At 38.8% G+C, this 18,953-nt stretch overlaps 1 protein-coding gene across 50 annotated transcripts in view; it reads right to left on the reverse strand.

The window, feature by feature from the left end:
- LRRFIP2 (LRR binding FLII interacting protein 2) overlaps positions 1-17,328 on the reverse strand; it is a 96,449-nt gene extending 79,121 nt beyond the window's left edge. For 35 of the 50 annotated variants that reach the window (XM_087948042.1, XM_087948039.1, XM_087948041.1 and 32 more), the window contains exons 1-2: positions 16,899-17,284; positions 337-485 (exon numbers count right to left, since the gene is read on the reverse strand). In XM_087948042.1, the coding sequence (XP_087804168.1) occupies positions 337-426 (90 nt within the window). In that variant the 5' untranslated portion in view covers positions 427-485; positions 16,899-17,284. Of the gene's footprint in view, positions 1-336; positions 486-13,044; positions 13,141-16,644; positions 16,757-16,813 lie in introns of those variants that run through there. The other 15 variants (XM_087948044.1, XM_087948011.1, XM_087948035.1 and 12 more) reach the window with 6 other exon arrangements.
- Between the last annotated feature and the right edge of the window lie 1,625 nt (positions 17,329-18,953).

The following is an 18,953-nucleotide window of genomic DNA, read 5'->3' on the forward strand; positions in this document are numbered from 1 at the left end:
CTGCAGCCAGCTCCACTAACCGCTGGCGGGCCACAAAATTTTTCTGTTTAATCTAACTAGTAGATATCATTGTGCAGATTTGCTAAATGACTCATACAATAACAACCACTTGAAACTCTGCACTAGATGGGCGGTCTGCAGTCATATCATTATGAGAGCAAGAATCTTTATGTTTGAATTACTAAGCATGCCGATAAAGATTACATGTTTTCTGAAAATACTATTGTGTTAAGTTCCAATTTAATAATTGTTCAAGTAAGTATAATTACCTATACTGCAAAAACATACCGATTCCCAGGCTATACCTGTCACTTAGCTTTGAACAAATTTACCAACCTCTCTGGCAATATGACCTAGCGCTTCATCTTCTGCAGAAAATCTGTCCTTCATTGGAGTTCTTTTCCTTCCTGAGCCAGGGGTCCCCATTCTTTTATACAATCTCAGATAGTTTCTCACAGTATTGCTTTAAATCGAAGAGCCTAAATCTGAAACAAAGAAAAAAGTATCAGCAGTTGGTGTACACAGTTTAGGAACCACACGTTCATTTTGCAAAATTTATGTTTTCTAAACAATCTAAACATTTTGTATACCATGTAGTTTAATAGAATTATCCCATGCATTTCAATTATTTTAGTTAAACAATGTTTCAATTTTGTCTTATCAATTGTTCCTACCTTTTTTAAAAAACAAATCCTCATATTTTTAAGCTTTTATGCAGCAACATTTATATTATCTTAAATTTTATAGATCTAAGTATTTATTTTAGGTCAGTAAGCCAATCCCACAAATATGCATCCACAATTCCATTTAAACATTTTACTAAGTACATGAAATAATTATTGATATAGGAATTAAACTGAATTACCATCATAATCTTTTCAGAATAATGTGTGATAATCTATCATACAGAAATTTTAAATTTTTTTTTGAAAAGAAGCCATATCATTTTAAAATAAAATCTAAAGAGAAACAATTCTTACATAATTTGCCTATATAGTAAATAGATACCATTAATTCTCTTTATGATGGTCAAAACTAGCAGCAAGAAATAATACAGGTAAATCCTTAACATAACCAATTGCTTAGCAATCATTCAAAATTACAGTGGACCCACTGAAAACTACTTACAACTGGTCCCAAAGTAACAACTGTAGTGCCTGTGATCATTTTTCTTTACACCTGACCATAGGAATACCCACCTATCTTCTCCCCTAATGTCTTTATTAGGTTCCTGCAGGCATTGGGGATGGCTTCCCACTCTACCAAGCCCCACACTTTTCTCATCCTACATCACTCATCACTCAACAAGATTTTCAAAACTTAGGTTAGGGGGGAAAAGGCTACTTACAATTGTTGAGCTGTGTGGTGTGATCCCAGAAATGGCTGCCATTTTCTGAGTGCCCATACTGAATTGCAGTCACTCGTGGGATCATGACACATGGCCCAATAATGGAATGATTTGCCTTTTCCTTAAACACTAGCTCTGTAGCTGTGCTTCAAAATTGTATATCCTTAAAATGCCATACTAAGCTCAAGCTTGACTGCAATTTGTAAAAACCTCTATGCTAAATGGTTAAATAAGAATATACTGTAGATTGCAAATTAGAACAAAGTCATACTGAATAGATTACCTTGTCAATATGAGGATCCTCACCTACAGCAGTTTAAACCTCTTCCTCCTCTGCTTTTCCCACTTTAAAATATAAACTTTGACCAAGCCTTTCACGGCCCTGAAGCCAAGCCTTTGTTGATTACTGACATACTGTAACTGATATCTGTACTCTGAGAAATGCTGGACCTCAGCTGCTCTATTACATTAGAAGTTAATTTCTTCATCTTACTAAAAAGCCTGCTGACTAAGAGAATTACGATTCTCAAAAAGCATGAAAGTCCTGGAGAAGAGCCTGAAATTCTTTACTTGTCTAGAAAGAGCTACTTGCAAGCTTGAAGTAATTTTAACAATTTTAACAATCCTACCTACCATCGAAACCATTAAAACATCCCTCAACACCATAGTAGCATCCCTGGACGCCGTAAAAGAAAGAATATCCAACCTTGAAAAAAAAAAGACACAACGCAAAAACCTGAACATCCAATAGCTACAAACCACATCTCTACCCAACAACCACAATCCAATCCAAAACCCAATCCACAAATAAACACAACCCAGACAAATATTGATATCCCAATCCTCATCAGAGAAGCCGTTGAGCGTGAACGGAAAAGCGTCCAAACGCCATCTTATTTGGTCTAGAAGACATCAATGTCAATGATGACATCACAACTGTCCGAAACATCATCAGAGATTATCAAGCATCAACCATCTCCGCTGATGAAATACTTGACATTTCCGCATCGACCGAGAGCTCAAAAATAGAGACGGCTCTGTGGCCCCACGCTTGTGCAGGGTCATTTGCAAAAATGAATCAAGCAAACGTAAATTCATTTATACTATAAACTCACTCGCCAAAACCAACACCAACCATAAGAACCTCCGTTGCCGCCCTGACCTAACCATACAGCAACGTGCCCGCTCCGTGTACTCCGCATCGAACTCAAAAACCGTCTAGACAATGGAGAGAAGGACCTGTACATTGACTACCATGCTGACTGTATCAAAAGTAAGCCACGCAACCCAATACTCAGCTTTTACCCTCAACCACAACCCTACCTCAACCCATCCACCATCACCCAAGACTAGGCACGCACGCCCCCCAACTACCTCAATTCCAACTACTGCCGGCCTTAAATGCAAACTACTCAATGCAAGAAGCCTCGTGAATAAAATACCTGAATTTCTCATCCTCCTAAATATGGCTAACTTCGACATTATATTTGTCTGTGAAACATGGCTCAATGCATCTCTCCCCGACTCCATTACCACAGTAAGAGACTATCATGTTTACCGATCAGATCGTGAAAATCGTCGAGGAGGTGGTGTTGCTATATTCTATAAAAATCCTTACATCTAAAAATATCCAAGTTACCCAGGAGCTTGCCCTTCCTGAAACCATCATCTGTGAACTATCCTTAAATATCACAATTCGATTCTTACTATGTTACAGAGCACCTGATTATGACATCGAACATGTAAACAAGCTAAATACATTACTAACATGGGCTGCATCCTGCCCATACCCTTTTATCCTTCTTGGTGATTTCAATCTGCCTCATATTGACTGGACCCTAAATGATTGTACAACTGAAATCATACACACAACCTTCTACAATGCTATTACAAATCTGGGACTGGAACAACTAGTAACCAACAATACTAGACTAAACAACTGCCTCGATCTCATCTTCTGCAATAGTTTGAATTTAATTTACGGAATACAAACTAAAGAACCCTTTTCCAGTAGTGACCACAATATGATTGACTTTTGTCTCAACATACGTCCACACAAAAATCACCACAATGATGTAATCCCCAATTGTAACTTCAAAAAAGGCAACTATGATCTTATAGACAACGATCTCTCATCCCTTGATTGGCAATCTCTATTCACTGGATGCAATACCGTTGAAGACCATTACAACATATTTTTACTTGAAGTCAAAAGAGTCATCAAACTATATGTTCTAACAACAACTCCCAAAACAAAACAAAAAGCAGATTACCCATATCAATAAGGAAACTTCAATCCAAAAAGAGATCACTCTGGCGGAAAAACAAATCTGGTCACGTTGCCAATTACAAAAACCGATACAAAAATTTATGCCACCAGATAAAGACCGAATGCACCAATTATCACATTAAACAAGAGGAAAACCTTCTAAGCACCAATTCCACCCGTGCTTTTTACAATTTTGTAAACAACAAACTAAAAGACTCAAGGTCCATCCCTCCCTTGATAAGACCTGATGGTAAAGACTGCAACGACGACACCATTAAAGCCAACATATTTAACACATTCTTCGGCTCAGTATTTGTAAACAGCAATGGATCATGCCCAGTATTTCCTAGCTGTACCACAGATAACAACAATGATCTAATACATATCGATTTCACAGAAGACAATGTTAAAAAATCACTACGCAATCTAAAACCATCTCTATCTATTGGACCGGATGGAATATGTGCCTACTTCTTAAGAAAGCTATCCACTGCCATAGCCAAACCTCTAAGCATAATCTTTGAAAAATCTTTCAGAACCAGCTCCTTGCCTAACCTATGGTCACAAGCCACAGTCATCTCCATCTTCAAAAAGGGAGACCCAAGCCTAGTTGAAAATTACAGGCCAATCTCCTTATGCTGCGTCACCTGTAAAGTCATGGAATCAATTATTAACCAATCCATCATCCTCCACTTAGAGACAAACAACCTACTCTCCAATAAACAATTTGGTTTCAGAAAAAAACTATCCTGTAATCTGCAACTTTTACACTGCAAAAACATATGGACGACACAACTCGACCAAGGCAAAGCAATAGATGCAATCTACATAGACTTCTGTAAAGCCTTTGATTCAGTGGTACACGACAAACTACTCCTAAAAATAAAATCCTATGGTATCTCTGGACAACTGAATAACTGGATAGAAGCATTCCTGTCAAACAGACAACAAATGGTCAAAATCGGGAGCGTCCTATCAAATCCAGTACCTGTCAATAGTGGTGTCCCCCAAGGCAGTGTTCTAGGACCAACTCTCTTCATACTCTACATAAACGACCTCTGTGATCATATTAAGAGCAATTGCGTTCTCTTCGCTGATGATGTAAAGCTGTTCAATACCACAGACAATACTGCTACCCTACAAAAAGATCTTGACTATGTATCTGAATGGTCAAACAAATGGCAACTTCAAATCTCAACAAATAAATGCTCTGTCCTACATATTGGCAAAAAAAATCAGAAAATAAAATACAAGCTGAATAGCCAAGATCTTGTTGATGACCCAAGCTCTGTAAAGGACCTTGGAATACTCACCTCTAATGATCTAAGTGCTAGAGCCCACTGCAACTACATAGCCAAAAAGGCATTAAGAGTTGTTAACCTAATCCTACGTAGCTTTTTCTCTGGTAATATCACACTACTAACCAGAGCATACAAAACATTTGCTAGACCAATACTCGAATACAGTTCATCAGTCTGGAACCCTCATTACGTATCTGATATTAACACAATTGAGAAAGTCCAGAAATATTTCACAAGAAGAGTTCTCCACTCTTCTACTCGTTGTAGAATACCTTATGCCACCAGACTTGAAATTCTAGAACTAGAAAACCTTGAATTACGCTGTCTTCGGTCTGACTTAAGCATGGTATATAAAATCATACATTGCAATGTCCTACCTGTCAATGAATACTTCAGCTTCAACCATAACAACACAAGAGCACACAATAGATACAAACTCAAAGTAAACCGCACCAAACTTGATTGCAGGAAATACGACTTCAGCAATAGAGTGGTCAATGTCTGGAATACTCTACCCGACTCTGTAGTCTCTTCCCCAAACCCCAAAAACTTTAACCTTAGACTGTCTACTATTGACCTCACCCCTTTCCTAAGAGGTCTGTAGGGGGCGTGTATAAGCGCACCAACGTGCCTACCGTCCCTGTCCTATTGTTTCTCTTATTCTTTTATTTTTCTTATATGTACCCATTTCATGTATTCACAACTATGTATACACTTATACTTATTATCTTGTAAACAATTGGCAAATCAAATAAATAAATAAATAAATAAATAAATAAATAAATAAATAAATAAATAAAAAGTAAGATAAGTGTTAAACAGTGAGTCTATGCAAAGCAATTGAGAGATGAGCCTCACAAAGCAGATTACAGCAGATGAAGCCCCACTTTTCAAAGCACTGAAATAGTATATTCTTTGCCAGGCTTGTGTGGCTGTTCAAACATTCACACAGAGACATTTCCTAAGAGACCACCAAGAAGTGGTCCCCCATAAATATACAAGCTTTGCAAAGAAATAATTATTTAAAGCTTTGAAGAGAAGCACCTCATATATCACCTCTTTTAAAAGTTAAAAATGACTTCTTTTTTTCCAGTTGTGTTTTCATCATCCAGTTTTGTTTGTTACTTTCTTTTTCCTTTCAATGTAGATACTTTTTCCATTATTCATCTCCTTATTTTTATTTTTTTGATGGTTTTACTCAAAAGAAACAAATGTATTTGTGATTCTAGTGTGTTTCAGTGTAAAAGACAGAATACTTGATAGTTAACATTTCAATTTGTGCTTATTAATCCATTAATATGTATTTATTTTTAATCCTAGTTGTATCTTCTTTTGGAATGTTGCCCATGGCGGGCAAGCTTTGCAAATATCATACATATACAATATGCATACTGTACACACATAAGGATGCACCAATTTATGCACTGGAGATCTTTAGAATAGATTCATTCAGAATGTGAAACATTAAGTTGCCGACATAAAAAAAATGGCACTGCATAGGATTATTATCAGTGCCTCCCCACCCCCCCACCCCCCCAGCTTTATTTTTTAAGATCTTTTTAATTCAGAGGCATATTTCTTTGAGGCAAATACAATATCTTCTGCATTATTGGGCTCAATTGTGCTACAGTGGATGATTCAGCATCAGTGCAATGATATAGTAATTATTTTACAATCAATAAATATTCTTAGCATTTATTTCACATATGAATGAACAGAGGAAAGGCATCCATTCCAATATGGAAAATTTAAAACATAAAGAGTTAAGCAACTACGGTGAAATGAAAGGATTATTTGAAGAATGCTAAAAAATTGAATAAATTCTGCAAATTCTTGCATTTCTGATTTTAACCATTCAAATACTGAAACAAGACATACTGCTTCAATATTCCTAAAATTCCTAGGAAACTGAAAATCATTATTTGTAGAACTAGTGAAGAGTATATAAACTCAATTTTTTTCTAGGATCATTTACCTCTAAATAGTTTATAAATTAACAAATCAAATTATTTTCATCTGAAAGATCCACTGTGAGAAACCTTTGAACTCCCATCCCATGGGGAAGAGATTATAGCTTTATAATAAAATAAATGTAAATTTAAAAACTATAAATAAATAAATAATAAAGCCCTGTCATGTCATTCAGAATCTCATGTATTTCCATCTTATATGTCCATGCCAAAATAGAATATATTAAATGTTTACAATATTTTGAAGTGCTCACTTGAAATTTACTATAAATAAAAAGTGTATCTTTTTTCACCTAAAGCACAAATAGTTTTTAGAAACCACAAAAATAATATAAACAGCATTATTTACAGGCTTTTATTGTTACCATATAGAACCCTATATGGTAACAATAAAAGCCTGTAAATAATGCTGTTTATTACTTAATTATGGTTCTAGTTTGGTTTTAGTTTCTCATGGTTCTAGTCTCTGGTCCAACACCTTAATCACTACACTAAAATTGCTTTTACTTGCATGTAATTTTGCCTTTCAATTACTACTGATTTGCAGTATCTAATTGACAAAAATCAATCAACAGATCTCCCATTTCCTACCCTCCCGTCAAAAAAAAGCAGTAAGATCTGGACCTTGATGCTGATGCTTAAGGGTAAAGGAGAAAAAGTTCAGGATACCAAAATCATTCCTATAGAACTCCAGAGTTGATAAAATGAAAACTTCACTTGCATTTTCTTTTAATTCTGAAGAGGGTTAAGGAGAAAAATAAGTGCTTAAACTTGCACAAAGTCTTAAGGCTTTCATCTCGTTCATTATATCTTCTAAGATTTGACCTTGGTCCCAGCTACATTTAGGAGTATACCCTCAAAACACTGCAAAACCTGTTGTGAGCCTTAAGATTGTGGAAGAACCATATTTATAATTGGAATATTGTTTTTAAAAAGCATGCATTTATTCTTCTTTGCCATTTTCACTGCAAATACTTTATTTCTAAACACAATCTAAGTTACCGATTATGACCTTTAAATGCTTAAATGATCAGGGGACAAGATACCTTAAAGACCATCAATATAACCAATACTACTATACTCGATCTCCTACAATGAACAATTTGCCTTACTTCCCATCATAAAATGAGAAAATCTGCTGGATGTCAGGATTCTGGCAGTTACCCCAATTAAATCATGAGTCTTGAACCAAATTTTTCCAAAACTAAACAGGATTTATTGTGAGTTAACATGTGGTACTACCTGGGTGTAGCCGACTCTGAGACACATAATTCACTGTCACTCTTGACCCTGGTTTTCCCCCACCTGGGTGTATCATAATTCATATTCTCCAATGACACACATCCATAGCCAAGAGTCATCAATCATGTTCTCCAGTTAGATTTTTGCGCGGCAGAAACTTCAATCACCTAGTTACAATCTCTGAAAAACTATGTATGGAATGCAGTTTCGATTTCCAAGCTGCCGCACTGCTCTTTCAAACCTCTTTCCCCCCTCCCTTTCTGTGGACAACTATAAAATGGCCATGTTTTATGAGTTGACACTGGAAACAATTGAGAAGACCATTTTTGTGACAGCATCCAGATTACTACATTCTTTCTTTTGTTAAATGTATTCTCTTATTCTTCACGCTATTTATTTTATTTTATTTGGTTTGTCAATTGCTTACAAGATAATAGGTATAAGTAAAAACATAGTTATGAATACATGGATACATATAAGAAAAGTAAAAGAAACAATAGGACAGGGATGGTAGGCACGTTGGTGCACTTCTGCACGCCCCCTACAGACCTCTTAGGAAAGGGATGAGGTCAATAGTAGACAGTCTAAGGTTAAAGTTTTTGGGGTCTGGGGAAGAAACCACAATCAGGTAGAGTATTCCAGACATTGACCTCTCTGTTGCTGAAGTCGTATTTCCTGCAATCAAGTTTGGTGCGATTAACCTTGAGTTAGTATCTATTGTTTGCTCTTGTATTGTTATGGTTGAAGCTGAAGTATTCATTGACAGGTAGGACATTGCAATGTATGATTTTATATACTATACTTAGATCGGACCGAAGGCGGCATAGTTCTAGGTTTTCTAGATCTAGAATTTGAAGTCTGGTGGTATAAGGTGTTCTGCAATGAGTAGAGGAGTGGAGAACTCTTCTTGTAAAATATTTCTGTACTTTCTCAACTGTGTTAATATCAGATACATAATGTGGGTTCCAGACTGATGAGCTGTATTCGAGTATTGGTCTAGCAAATGTTTTCTATGCTCTAGTTATTAGTGTAATATTACCAGAGAAAAAACTTCGTAAGATTAGGTTAACAACTCTTAATGCCTTTTTGGCTATGCAGTTACAGTGGCCTCTAGCACTTAGATCATTAGAGATGAATACTCCAAGATCCTTGACAGAGTTTGGATCATCAACAAGGTCTTGACTATTCAGCCTGTATTTTATTTCCTGATATTTTTTTTGCCAATATGTAAGACAAAGCATTTATTTGTTCAGATTTGAAGTTGCCATTTGTTTGACCATTCGGATACATAGTCGAGATCTTTTTGAAGGGTAGCAGTATTGTCTGTGGTGTTGAATAGCTTTACATCGTCAGCGAAGAGAACGCAGTCGCTCTTAATATGATCACAGAGGTCATTTATGTAGAGTATGAAGAGAGTTGGTCCTAGAACACTGCCTTGGGGGACACCACTGTTGACAGGTACAGAATTTGATAGGACGCTCCCAATTTTGACCATTTGTTGTCTGTTTGACAGAAATGCTTTTATCCAGTTATGCAGGTGTCCAGAAATACCATAAGATTTTAGTTTTAGGAGTAGTTTGTCGTGTACCACTGAATCAAAGGCTTTACAGAAGTCTATGTAGATTGCGTCTATTGCTTTGCCCTGATCAAGTTGTGTAGTCCATATGTTTTTGCAGATTACAGGATAGTTTTTTTTCTGAAACCAAATTCTTTATTAGAGAGTAGGTTGTTTGTCTCTAAGTGGAGGATAATGGATTGGTTAATAATTGATTCCATGACTTTACAGGTGACACAGCATAAAGAGATTGATCTGTAATTTTCAACTAGGCTGGGGTGTCCCTTTTTGAAGATGGGGATGGCCGTGGCTTGTGACCATAGTTTTGGCAAGGAGCTGGTCCTGAAAGATTTTTCAAAGATTATGCTTAGAAGTTCGGCTATGGCAGTGGATAGCTTTTTTAAGTAGGCACATATTCTGTCCGGTCCAATAGATAAAGTTGCGTAGTGCTTTTTCAACATTGTCTTCTGTAAAATCGATATGTATTAGATCATTGTAGTTGTCTGTGGTTCGACTAGGAAATACTGGGCATGATCCATTGCTGTTTACAAATACTGAGCCAAAGAGGTTGGCTTTAACAGTGTCGTCGTTGCAGTCTTTACCATTATGTCCTTTCAGGGGTGGGATGGACCTTGAGTCTTTTAGTTTGTTGTTTACAAAATTGTAGAAAGTGCGGGTGGAATTGGTGCGTAGGTTTTCCTCTTGTTTAATGTGATAATTGGTGCATTCAGTCTTTATCTGGTGGCATAAATTTTCTATCGTCTTTTGAAGTTGGCAACATGACCAGATTTGTTTTTCTGCCAAAGTGATCTCTTTTTGGATTGAAGCTTTCTTATTGTTTTGGATAATCTTTTTTTTCTGGTTTTTGGAGTTGTTATTGGTACATATAGTTTGATGACTCTTTTGACTTCAAGTAAAAATATGTTGTAATGGTCTTCAACAGTATTGCATCCAGTGAATAGAAATTGCCAATAAAGGGATGAGAGATCATTGTTTATAAGATCATAGTTGCCTTTTTTGAAGTTATAATTGGGGATCACATCATTGTGATGATTTTTGTGTGGACATATGTTAAGACAAAAGTCAATCATGCTGTGGTCACTGTTGGAAAAGGGTTCCTTAATTTGTATTCCGAAAATTGAATTCAAACTATTGCAGAAGATGAGATTGAGGCAGTTGTTAAGTCTAGTATTGTTGGTTACTAGTTGTTCCAGTCCCAGGTTTGTTACAGCATTGTAGAAGGTTGCATGTAAGGGTTCAGTTTTACATTCATTTAGGGTCCAGTTAATGTGAGGTAGATTAACTAAGTTACTATGCTTTTACTTAACCAGGGGATTTACTCTGATAGCATTTAATCTGAAAAAAACCTACATTTTCAGACCTCCCAGACATAGTAGGGCAGACAGCAGGCCAAGGCCTCCTGGGCATGGCAGGTTTTCATCTGCCAGTGAGCCCTATAGCTTGCACGGAATCTCCCACAGCTTGCCTTAACCCTGTGTATCTTACCACAGACTCCATCCATTTAGACCAGTGCTGACAAACCTTTTCAGCACCAAGTGCCGAAATGGGAGTGCACACGCGCATGGGAGGAAGTGTCAGAAACCGTAAGAACAGCTCTCCAGCATGCATGTGCAGGAGCGCTAGAAATCGAAGAGTTGCTCCCCAGTTTCTGGCGTGCCTGCGTGCACAAAGACCAGCTGGCCATAGAGCCTGTGCCTGCCGGAACCCAGAAGAGAAATGGGCAACAGTGGCATGCCCGGACAGACGGCTCTGCATGCCACTTACGGCATGCATGCCATAGGTTCACCATCATGGACTGAGACCCATGAAACTGTTTACCACAATTGGGAATGTTGTGATTGTAGTCACTGAGCAAAGTGGTCACATGACATCTTGTTTAATTATTGCTTTGCTCAACAACCAAGATTCCAGTTCCAATACTAGTCACAGGTCAAGGACTATCTCCAAATTAAAATGATAACATGTAAATTAAAGTTACCTAAAATTTACACTTGTAAATTAAAATTATTTAAAAAGTGTGGTTGTCAATACTGCTTTTATTTGGTACTCTTATCTAACACACTTGTACTTTCTTACTCCATATTATTGCTTACTCTTGGTTTCAATACTTTATATAATCAGCATTCTTATATTTCCCCCATGCTGATTCTTCCTCAATTGTTGCCAAATTGATCTGGATATATCAAAAGTGTGGAAGGCATTTTGTTTATGTTGGTCTATAAAGACAATAGAGTAATTTTAAATAAATACAAAATTAACATTAAAAAAATAAATCAAATTATATTGCATACTCAGGACCTATAAAACCAATAATATGATGAAATAAAATACAATTAAAAGTCCTGAAAAATGCAAGGAGAGAACTGCCAAAGGAACCTTGGAGGTGAACTATATTTCAAATGTACGGAGGGAAATTACAAATAAGGGCTGTCTGTTTATCTTGAACTTGCCACCTCATGAGATGGGCATGGGATTCCTTAACAGACCAACTTAAATGACCTTATCAGATGAGTAGAGAACATTGTACCAAAATATAGATATATTCTGGTGCTCTAGTCCAGGGTCTCCAACTTTGACAACTTTAAGCCTAGCAGACTTCAACTCCCAGAGTTCCCCAGCCAACTTTGCTGGCTAGGGAATTCTGGGAGTTGAAGTCCACCAGGCTTAAAGTTGCCAAGGTTGGAGACCCCTGCTTTAGTCTTTCAACTTTGTTACCCTTAGGGCCTTTAAGCCCAATACGAACTCGCAAACATTTTAAATAGATGGCAGACATTAGAGGTTAACATCCTGCTTGAACTCGAAAAAATAAAACAAACTCCTTTGCCATTGCTTTATTAGAAGAAAACCAGGCAGATAACTTGGCAATACTTGATCTGATATAGCAAGAAAAAGAATCAGAGACTGAAACTAAGCATAAGCTAATGAAGTGTGAAGGATTTACCAGGTAAAGAAATTAAATTATGTTCCTAATCACATTTCACAAGTGGGCTCAAGAAGGCTAGATAATAAATTTCAGAAAAATAGGAAGGCATACACATGAAGAGATCAAAGTCTAACTATTAAGTAATTGTAGAATCCTGTTTTTCATATATGTTAGTCCCAAGGTATAATCTTGAATCTCTTCTTCTCACCTTTTTGAGTTAATGCCCATGTAGCTACTGTTACTGGGGTCTGTTGTTCATAAAACAATGTTCTCTAGCAAGAAAAGCAGAGATTCCTGTCTGAACCTTTACATAAAATGGAGAATAGCAGAGAGAAGCTTATAACGGAAGTGGGAAGAAAGTAGGTATACTGCATTTAAAAAAATAATAATCTCCATTTGTCCCAGTTACATATACCTTCATTTGATTTCTCCAACAGAAATCCTCATTTGATTTCTCCAATATCAGTCCAGTCTTTTGGGAAATAAATAAACCTGACTACCATACAGTATTCTGGAATTCAAAGAGACAAAAAATGAACCAAAAACAAACCTGAACAGGAATAAGCTCTAACTTTTTTCCAGAAATTCATTACGTTAGATCATATAAGCATCACTCAAAATGATAGCCTAATTTGAATTACCGTGTTTCTCCAACAATACGCCCCTCCCCCCATAGGCATTAAGCTCCTCTGAGAAGGTTGAGAGTTTAAGCATTTAAGAGGGTGCTAAGGATCTGTAGGATGATTCCCTTTCTCTTATGTTTGGATTGGAAGGTTCATTCATTCATTCATCCTTAGCACTCCCTTAAATGGAAGAAGTAACCACTCCCCACCTTTATCTCCTTGAAGGACAGAAATAGGATGGAAATCCACCTCCTGGATTTCTCCTGGCAAATCCCAAAGACACTCTTCCCTCTCTCCCTCCCTCCTTCTTTCCCTGCCAAGCTTCCCAGAGGATTCTCCCAAATGATCTACCCCAAAGGAGGATTCATCACAGGATTCACCCCAAAGGAGGGGAGTGCATTTAAGGGGGTGAATCCTCCTTTGGGGTGAATCCTTTGAGAGAATCCTCTGAGAAGCTTGATGCTAAGGGTCTGTAGGATGATTCCCTTTCTCTTCTGTTTGGATTGGAAGGTTTGCCTCTGCTCGAAGGGCTAAATGGATAGATGGTTCCCCTTTTAAAGCTACCGGGAGGGGTGGGGAGGAAGCTGCCCAGCCAGTCTGTATTCTTAGGGAACTGACAGAGAGAATGAGAGTAAAGAAAACTTAAAGAGGGGGAAAAGGTTCACGAGGGGGGGGTTCGGGCGGCTGGAGCAAGAGAGTGCCCGACCATACAGGGGATGAGACCATGACGTGAAGCTCTGGGGTGGGAAGCAAAGTGATGCCCCTTCGGGAGAGCAGGCAGTTCTTGTCGGCAGCAGGATCTGTCTCACCATTGCTGCCACTGTTGTTGGAGATGATGCTGTTGAGGCGCCAACACCGGTGGGAACCATGGAAGTTACGGAGGCGGCTCCCCCGTCCAAGAAGCAGCTGAAATGCTGCCGATGGAGGAATGCACAGCACTCCAAACGCGGCAGTGGTACGGGCAGAAGAGAAAGCAACGGCGGCAGAGGAAGCATCAGCGGCGGGCGCCGAAGGTCTCACAATGTAAAGTGCCCCGAGGTCAACATCCACACCGACGATGCCCGCCCACTGACCCGGCCTGCAGCCAGCACCATACCCGGGTCTGCAGCAAAGACGCTTGGCGGGGGTAGGGAGCCACCATGATCAGCCATTAGGAGCGGCTGGTGGTGAGGCGTGGCTGCCCGCAGAGGTGCTCTAGGCGAGTGTGCGCAGGGGAGAGAAATTAAGTCACCCCAAAAAGACGGCCTAGCCATTTTTTGGGGTCAAAAGAAAATCAGGCCCGGCCTTATTTTCTGAGAAACACGGTAACTATTAATTCACTATTCAATTTTATTAATTTATATAGCTATTCTCATTCATTTTTCTGTATGCATATTTACAGAATTTTTATATTTGTTTATTTGGCATTTATTTTTATTTCTAGGACAATTAACTTTATTTCTTGTGCAAAGAAAAAGAAAAACAGGTACTACAAGAGAGGAAAATCCCTGCCCTTTTTTTGAAAATCCTGAGATTGCAATTAGAAGTTTAAGACAACAAAAGGATAACTTTCCATTAAGTTAGATTGAGAATATTTAATTGGAATATTTAAACAATTTATAGAGGTAGATAACATGTATTAAGTTGAGCTCACAAGATTAGACCTCCATAAAATTGTTATACTGCAATCTTAAGTGTACTTAAAATAATTTTTCACTGGATTAGATCCAAATTGGGCAGAACATTTATAATTTCTTGAATGGCTATCATGAAAGGAGTAAACTAGGCCAGATCACCTGTTTATTACCAAAGGAAGACTATTTACTACCGCCTATAATACTGTATTCTAAACATTGTGCCACCACAGGAATGTTGAATTTTGTTGCTCATGATGAAGTGGACCAGATCTTAGGGAGTGCAAGCACCTATGTTTTAGATTGATAACCCTCTTGGTTTATCAAAGGGAGGCAACATGAGGATGGGTTCTAGTAGTGATTAATTCTTCCTTGTGGAAGGGGCTTGTGCCCCAGCATGTTAATCTATCTGTTGTCTGCCCTCTTCTTAAGATGCCATCACTATATTCCACTCTGATGAATAAATTTTTCAACCTGTTTCCAATCTTCCCTTTTTGGTGAGGGTGATTGAGAAGGTGGTTTTGTGGCAATTCCAAAAGTTCCTGAATAAAATGGGTTATCTAGACCATTTCCAAACAGGATTTAGGCATGGCTGTGGATGGAAACGGCATTGGCTGCCCTTTTTGATGATCTCTGGCAGGAGCAGAATGGCGGTAGGGCATCCAACCATGCTCTACTTGATCTCTCAGCGGCCTTCAATACCATCAACCTTGGTATCTTTCTGGAACAGCTTCGGGAGTTGGGAGTGGGTGGCTCTATGTTGTTCTGGTTTACTTCCTTTCTCTGTGGCTACTCTGAGTCAGTGTTGATAGGGAGCAAGAGGTCCAGCCTCGTCCACTGTTTTGTGGGGTCCCACAGGGCTCTGTACTTTCTCCACTTCTGTTTAACATCTACATGAAGCTTCTAGGTGAGATCATCCACCATCATGGACTGAGATATCTTCAATATGCTGATTACACCCAGCTATATTTCTTGAGTTTATCATCAAAAACGTCTGCCAGTAGTTTTAAAATTTCAGGGCTTGTCTACATACAACTCATACTATATTTTCTGTCTATATTTTAAGAGCATCAAAACAGTACTACAGTAGTTTGTTTAACTCATATTTGATTCCTGATGAAATCAATAATTAATTTCCCACACTGGTTTTAAGAGAATTTTAAATCAACTTAATCTTGATTCATCTTACTGAAATTAACAGGATTAAGAATGCAAATGCTGCTCTCAATTTGAAATAAGCCTGGAAACAAATACCACTAAAAAGCCATTATTGAAACAAAACCTTCTGCCCACATACACTATTTCTAAATACATGCCTATAGTATAATATTTGGATATTTGTGCAGCAATCTATTTTTTGCCTATGAAACTCTTTAAAGTATTACACATTATTTAGAATAGATCTGAATGTAAGCTGTTAACTCACAAACATGCTTTGAATTACAATATTAATCATTAACAGAATTTTCTTTCTTAATTTAACTATCTGACTATTAAGCTATCATCATTACAGTAAATACCCTGAATTTTCATCTTTTGCTATAAAGAACAGAAGAAGGGCCAGTTTCTTTCCTGAACAAGATAAAGTTCAAGCAGGCTAGTTTTCAACTTCTTCTCTGACTCAGCCTCCAATCATACTTCCTAAAAAAGATCCTGTGAAACACCCTTGAACCCCAGGCAACATCTTGTCAGAGATACTGACAGAGAATTAGGTTGACTTTTCCATAGTTAACTTAACCATGGCTTATTTACATGCTAACATGGAGATTTTAGATTTACCAGAGATTTTACCCCACTATGCTACCATCAAGTACCACAAGTTATCTCTCAAAATGAGCAATAATATTTAGGGTGTCGGGTGGCACATAAACGTCCTACATAGGTCCATACATTCCGGCCTACCCCTTCCGACAAGCCCTGAGACATCAGAAACCCTTTCCCCGCCTACCATCCGCCCGACAGAGGTGAAGAGTCCCCGCCCATCCTTCTGGCAGGAGAGGCTGCCAGCTTCCACTCCCGATTCCGGTTCTCACCCAGCGCCAGCGGCTCTGAGTTTTCTTGCCCAAGATCAGCTCCGTCCGAACGAAAAGACTAGAGACTCCGAGCAAGCCGGTTAGGGCGGAATCACGAAGGTCCTCGGTGCAGCAAGGAGAGTGCTCTCCTTGGACTCAGCTGCTTCTCGAAAGCGAAAAGGAAGTGGGTTTGTCCCTCGCAGGATCCTATTTTTTTCCCCTGTCATATAATGAGCTCTAAATCGACCTCGCGCTTTCCACGAGCGCGAAGCTCCTAAAACTTTCCGTGCCGCCGCCTTTTCCCTTTTTTTCCCGGCGCCGCTTCGCAGGCCACTCTGCCAGCGAGCGCCCGCAGTGTCACCAACGAGGTTCGGCAGCTGCAGGAAGAAAAAAAAAAAAAAAAAACCCTTCAACGACACGCATGCGCACCTTCTCGCCTGGAGGCGGGCCCATAAAAGGAAAACGCATGCGCAAGATTGATAACTAGAGGTGAGCTTTCTTTCCTCGCCTGGGTTGTTGCTGTGGGAAGTGCCTCTTAAATTTCTCTCGTTCGCTGGGTCAGCAAAACCTATGGAAGTCGTTATATGTGTGCTGCGGCTGTCATTACGTGTCAGACCCCACCTGTTGCCACTTTCAGACCATAGTGACACCGTCAGTAATTTACACAATTGAAAGGAAATATGCAGTCGTACAGATAGTTCAGAGAAGATTTGAATAAAAATCTGATCATAAAAATAACATCTAAATCCCTTTTTTATGGAAGACATAAAAACTATAAGAACATAAAACATTTTTAACAGAATTATTTTTTATTCACCAAATTCTAGGGTTGTTTTTTTTTAAAGGGAAAGCATCTCAAAACTTTGATCACAAAGTCTCTTCAACCTGAATCATGAAATTAGAGATTCTGAGAGTTTTCATGATGCCATACCATATTGATCCTACAAATTGATCCTCCTCATTTTGATATTAAATGTAAAAAAAGCACTATCAAACTACAGAGAACATGCTTTGCTTTCTACTGACCCAAACATGCTGCTGCTTTTGTGATTTTAGGAGAGGTTTTTCATCCATAAAATTATAGGCTGGCTGGGAAGGACCTCTAGTCTCTACACAGAGCAAGAATCCTCTGACCTGCCCAGGCAAATGGTTGTCCAATCTTTGAAAACCTTCAGAAATGGATCATCCACAATTTCAGAGAAACACTATTGTTGCGAACTGAAGTTCTCACTCCAGTCCATTGTTTAAGCAGGAGAAGAGACTAGCTCCTTTTGGCTGGCCCATCTGATAGCTGATTATAAAAGGAGAGCTGTCAGATGGAATCAGCTGTTGCTTGTTAGCGGAACCACCCTTGTTAGCCACAGCTGCAATCACCGATTGTTAGAAATAAATGTTAGCAAAGGTTTCTCTCTTGTCACCTCCGTTCTTCCACCCACCATATATAAAACTGGCAACAAGGATGGGATTGGCAAACTGAAGCAACAGAATTGTTGTCACAAGCCTTTCCAAAGTCACTAACAAGAGAGCTAGTCGCTAACTATCCAAGAGTTGATGTCACAGGCAGTGGAAGACTATTTTGCCAAATCAAATTAGCAGAGAGATGGCAGCACCACCTTCTTTTGCCCCATTCCATCTGGCCAAGGAAATGTGGGATTCCTCCATAAACCACTTTGAATGCTTCATCGAAGCAAATGACCTCGTAGAAACTCCAGCAACCAGAAGAAGGCATACTTCCTAAGTTTCTGTGGGGCTGAAGTATACGACACCACAAGAGACCTTCTAGCCCCCAGACAATCCAGTCAGTATCCTGGGATATCCTTCAAGACATACTGGGCAACCACTACATGCCAAAACCTTCCAGAATTGCTTGCCAACATGCTTTTCACCAAAGAAACCAAGCTAAGGGTGAATCCATTAGCCTCTACATGGCAGCCGTACGAAGGGCAGCCCTCCATTGTGGGTTCCAAGATCTTGATGACATGCTCCTAGACCAATTAGTGTGTGGCGTGAAGGACCTCCATCTGCAGCTATGCCTACTCACCAGGGCTGACCTCACTCTTAAGATGGCCATAGAAG

This window comes from Notechis scutatus, chromosome Z (assembly GCF_049901735.1).
Source record: "Notechis scutatus isolate UNSWTSFEM ecotype Mainland chromosome Z, rNotScu1.2, whole genome shotgun sequence".
In the NCBI taxonomy this organism is placed as follows: domain Eukaryota; kingdom Metazoa; phylum Chordata; class Lepidosauria; order Squamata; family Elapidae; genus Notechis; species Notechis scutatus.